At 35.5% G+C, this 2,219-nt stretch overlaps 1 protein-coding gene and 1 long non-coding RNA gene across 2 annotated transcripts; both read right to left on the minus strand.

Moving 5' to 3' along the window:
- Nucleotides 1-247: 247 nt before the first annotated feature.
- LOC133832730 (uncharacterized) lies at nt 248-712 on the minus strand. Its single transcript, XM_062263037.1, has one exon. The coding sequence runs from the start codon at nt 710-712 to the stop codon at nt 248-250; it is 465 nt and encodes a 154-aa protein (XP_062119021.1).
- A 447-nt stretch (nt 713-1,159) lies between these two features.
- On the minus strand, nt 1,160-1,755 carry LOC133829322 (uncharacterized). The gene is made up of 3 exons (XR_009891686.1): nt 1,653-1,755; nt 1,414-1,527; nt 1,160-1,206 (listed from the first exon to the last, which is right to left on the minus strand). It is a non-coding gene; the product is annotated as an uncharacterized LOC133829322 (long non-coding RNA).
- Between the last annotated feature and the right edge of the window lie 464 nt (nt 1,756-2,219).

Below are 2,219 nucleotides of genomic sequence, written 5' to 3' on the forward strand. Positions count from 1 at the left end.
CAACATTTTCATTAGTTTTATTTATTTTTTCAAAAGTTTTCACAATTTCCACGGTTCTATTACATTAAAAAATACTTAAAAATAAAAACTAAAAGAAAATAATATGTCCAACCAAAACTAAAAAATCAAAAACTAAAATTGTTCATAAACTTTAAAACTTAAATCAAATGAAAATTAGAAATAATGAGATGCCTCTCAACTGCGCTGTTGTTAACGTCATTTAGTCGGACACTGCTTTATCTTCAGATCAAATTGGTTCCAACCCGACCACGGACTTGCATTTTTCCACCAGACCCTCCAAGTAATGCTTCAATCTCTGACCATTCACCTTAAAATGTCCCGTCTTTTCACTATGAACTTGCACTGCTCCATAAGGAAGTGACACAACTACCATGTACGGTCCTGACCATCGTGAATTCAATTTACCAGGAAAAAGTTTAAGTCTGGAATTAAATAGCAGGACTTTATCTCTTTCTTGAAAATCCTTCCTCGATATTCGCTTATCATGAAAGGCCTTCGACTTCTCCTTATAGATTCTCGCATTCTCATAAGCTTCATTTTGGAATTCTTCAAACTCATTCAACACCATAAGCCTATTCTGTCCCGCCATAAAGAGATCAATATTTAACTTTTTCACAGCCCAATAAGCTCTATGCTCCAATTCCACCGGTAAATGACAAGCCTTACCAAACACCAATCGATAAGGTGACATACCAATCAGAGTTTTGAATGCAGTGCGATACGCCCACAGTGAATCATCGAGCTTCTTTGACCAATCCTTCCTCAAAGTATTTACTGTATTTTCTAAAATACCTTTTATTTCCCTATTCGACACTTCAGCTTGGCCGTTTGCAATTGGATGATAGAATAACGCCTTTCAATGATAAACACCATAGCGAGCACACAGAGTAGTGAACCACTTATTGCAAAAATGACTTCCCCGATCACTAATAATTGCTCTGGGAGTGCCGAATCGAGTAAAGATATTTTTATGAAGGAATTTAAGTACTTCCTTCCCATCACAAGTAGGAGTTGCTGCGGCTTCTACCCTTTTAGAAACATAATCTACCGCAAGAAAAATATATTTATTATTATACGATGATGGGAAAGGTCCCATAAAGTCTATCCCCCATACGTCAAATAACTCAACTTGCCAATAGCTTGAATTGCCTCGACTGCTACAGCGATATTAACATCTGTTATGAGCTGTACAGAAAAAGAATTAAATGATTTTTATTCATCAACTCAAAAAGCAAGTATAAACTTATAACAGAAGTAAGAATATAAAGCATGAAGTTAAAACTTAATGGAGCAGATTGAACACTTAACTATGCAATATTAAAAAGATCCTTGGCAATAGATAGAGGTATAAACGATGCAAACGAAATACCCAAACATAAAAAGACAATGTACCTTTTTTAGTGTCCGACAGATTTCTGAGAAATCACCGGGTGCTATTCTTTTTGTTGAAGCAAGCTTGGTTAGCTCTGCAACAGCCTCTTTCCGTTCTGACCACTTGGTTGCTTTCTGTGACATAAGGCACAAGATGTTAATAGAAGTACTGGAACATCAAAACCAAATATTCCTAAATTAAATCACTACAACCAAAAAAAAACTAAACTAGTTTGACGGAGAGAAGAAAGAAGACTGACCACTCCATCCCAAAATCCAGACTTCTCCAAAGGAGCCAATATATGAACAGGATCAACGAGCTCATACTCATCTATTTCCTGAGGAGCTGACAATTAAAATATATAATTAAAATATGTTAAACTATGCATTAACAGGAGAGCTAAATAACCAACATCTCTGCAGTAAAAAAACTAATAAAATATAACACTAAAGTGTCAAACTCCTACAATGGTAATCACTTGTTACTCGCTGATAGAACACCTACTTGTCGTCATTTAATATCAACCAAGAAAAAGAATAATCTAATGGACTATGTGTATTACACACCATCAGATGTAGATTCCTCAGATGGGCCAGCACCCACAACTTCAGATACAACCTTCTTTTCTGGCTCCTTGTCTTGCTCAGACCTGAAGACATCAATACCAACTAGGTTAAGAAAAATAAAAACAGCAAGCAGATCAAACAGCTAATGAAAAAAATGAATTTTCACCTTATTTTGAGACATGGCCTAGCTACCCCTGTTACATTCACCAGCTCGGCTTCCAATTCTTTTTTCTTCAAAAAATAAAAAATAATAAATAAGT

Source organism: Humulus lupulus, chromosome 4, assembly GCF_963169125.1.
Source record: "Humulus lupulus chromosome 4, drHumLupu1.1, whole genome shotgun sequence".
NCBI classification, from domain to species: domain Eukaryota; kingdom Viridiplantae; phylum Streptophyta; class Magnoliopsida; order Rosales; family Cannabaceae; genus Humulus; species Humulus lupulus.

Excerpts from the sequence above, each read along its gene's own strand:
- LOC133832730 (XM_062263037.1), bottom strand. The coding sequence starts at position 712 with ATGTCACCTTATCGATTGGTGTTTGGTAAGGCTTGTCATTTACCGGTG.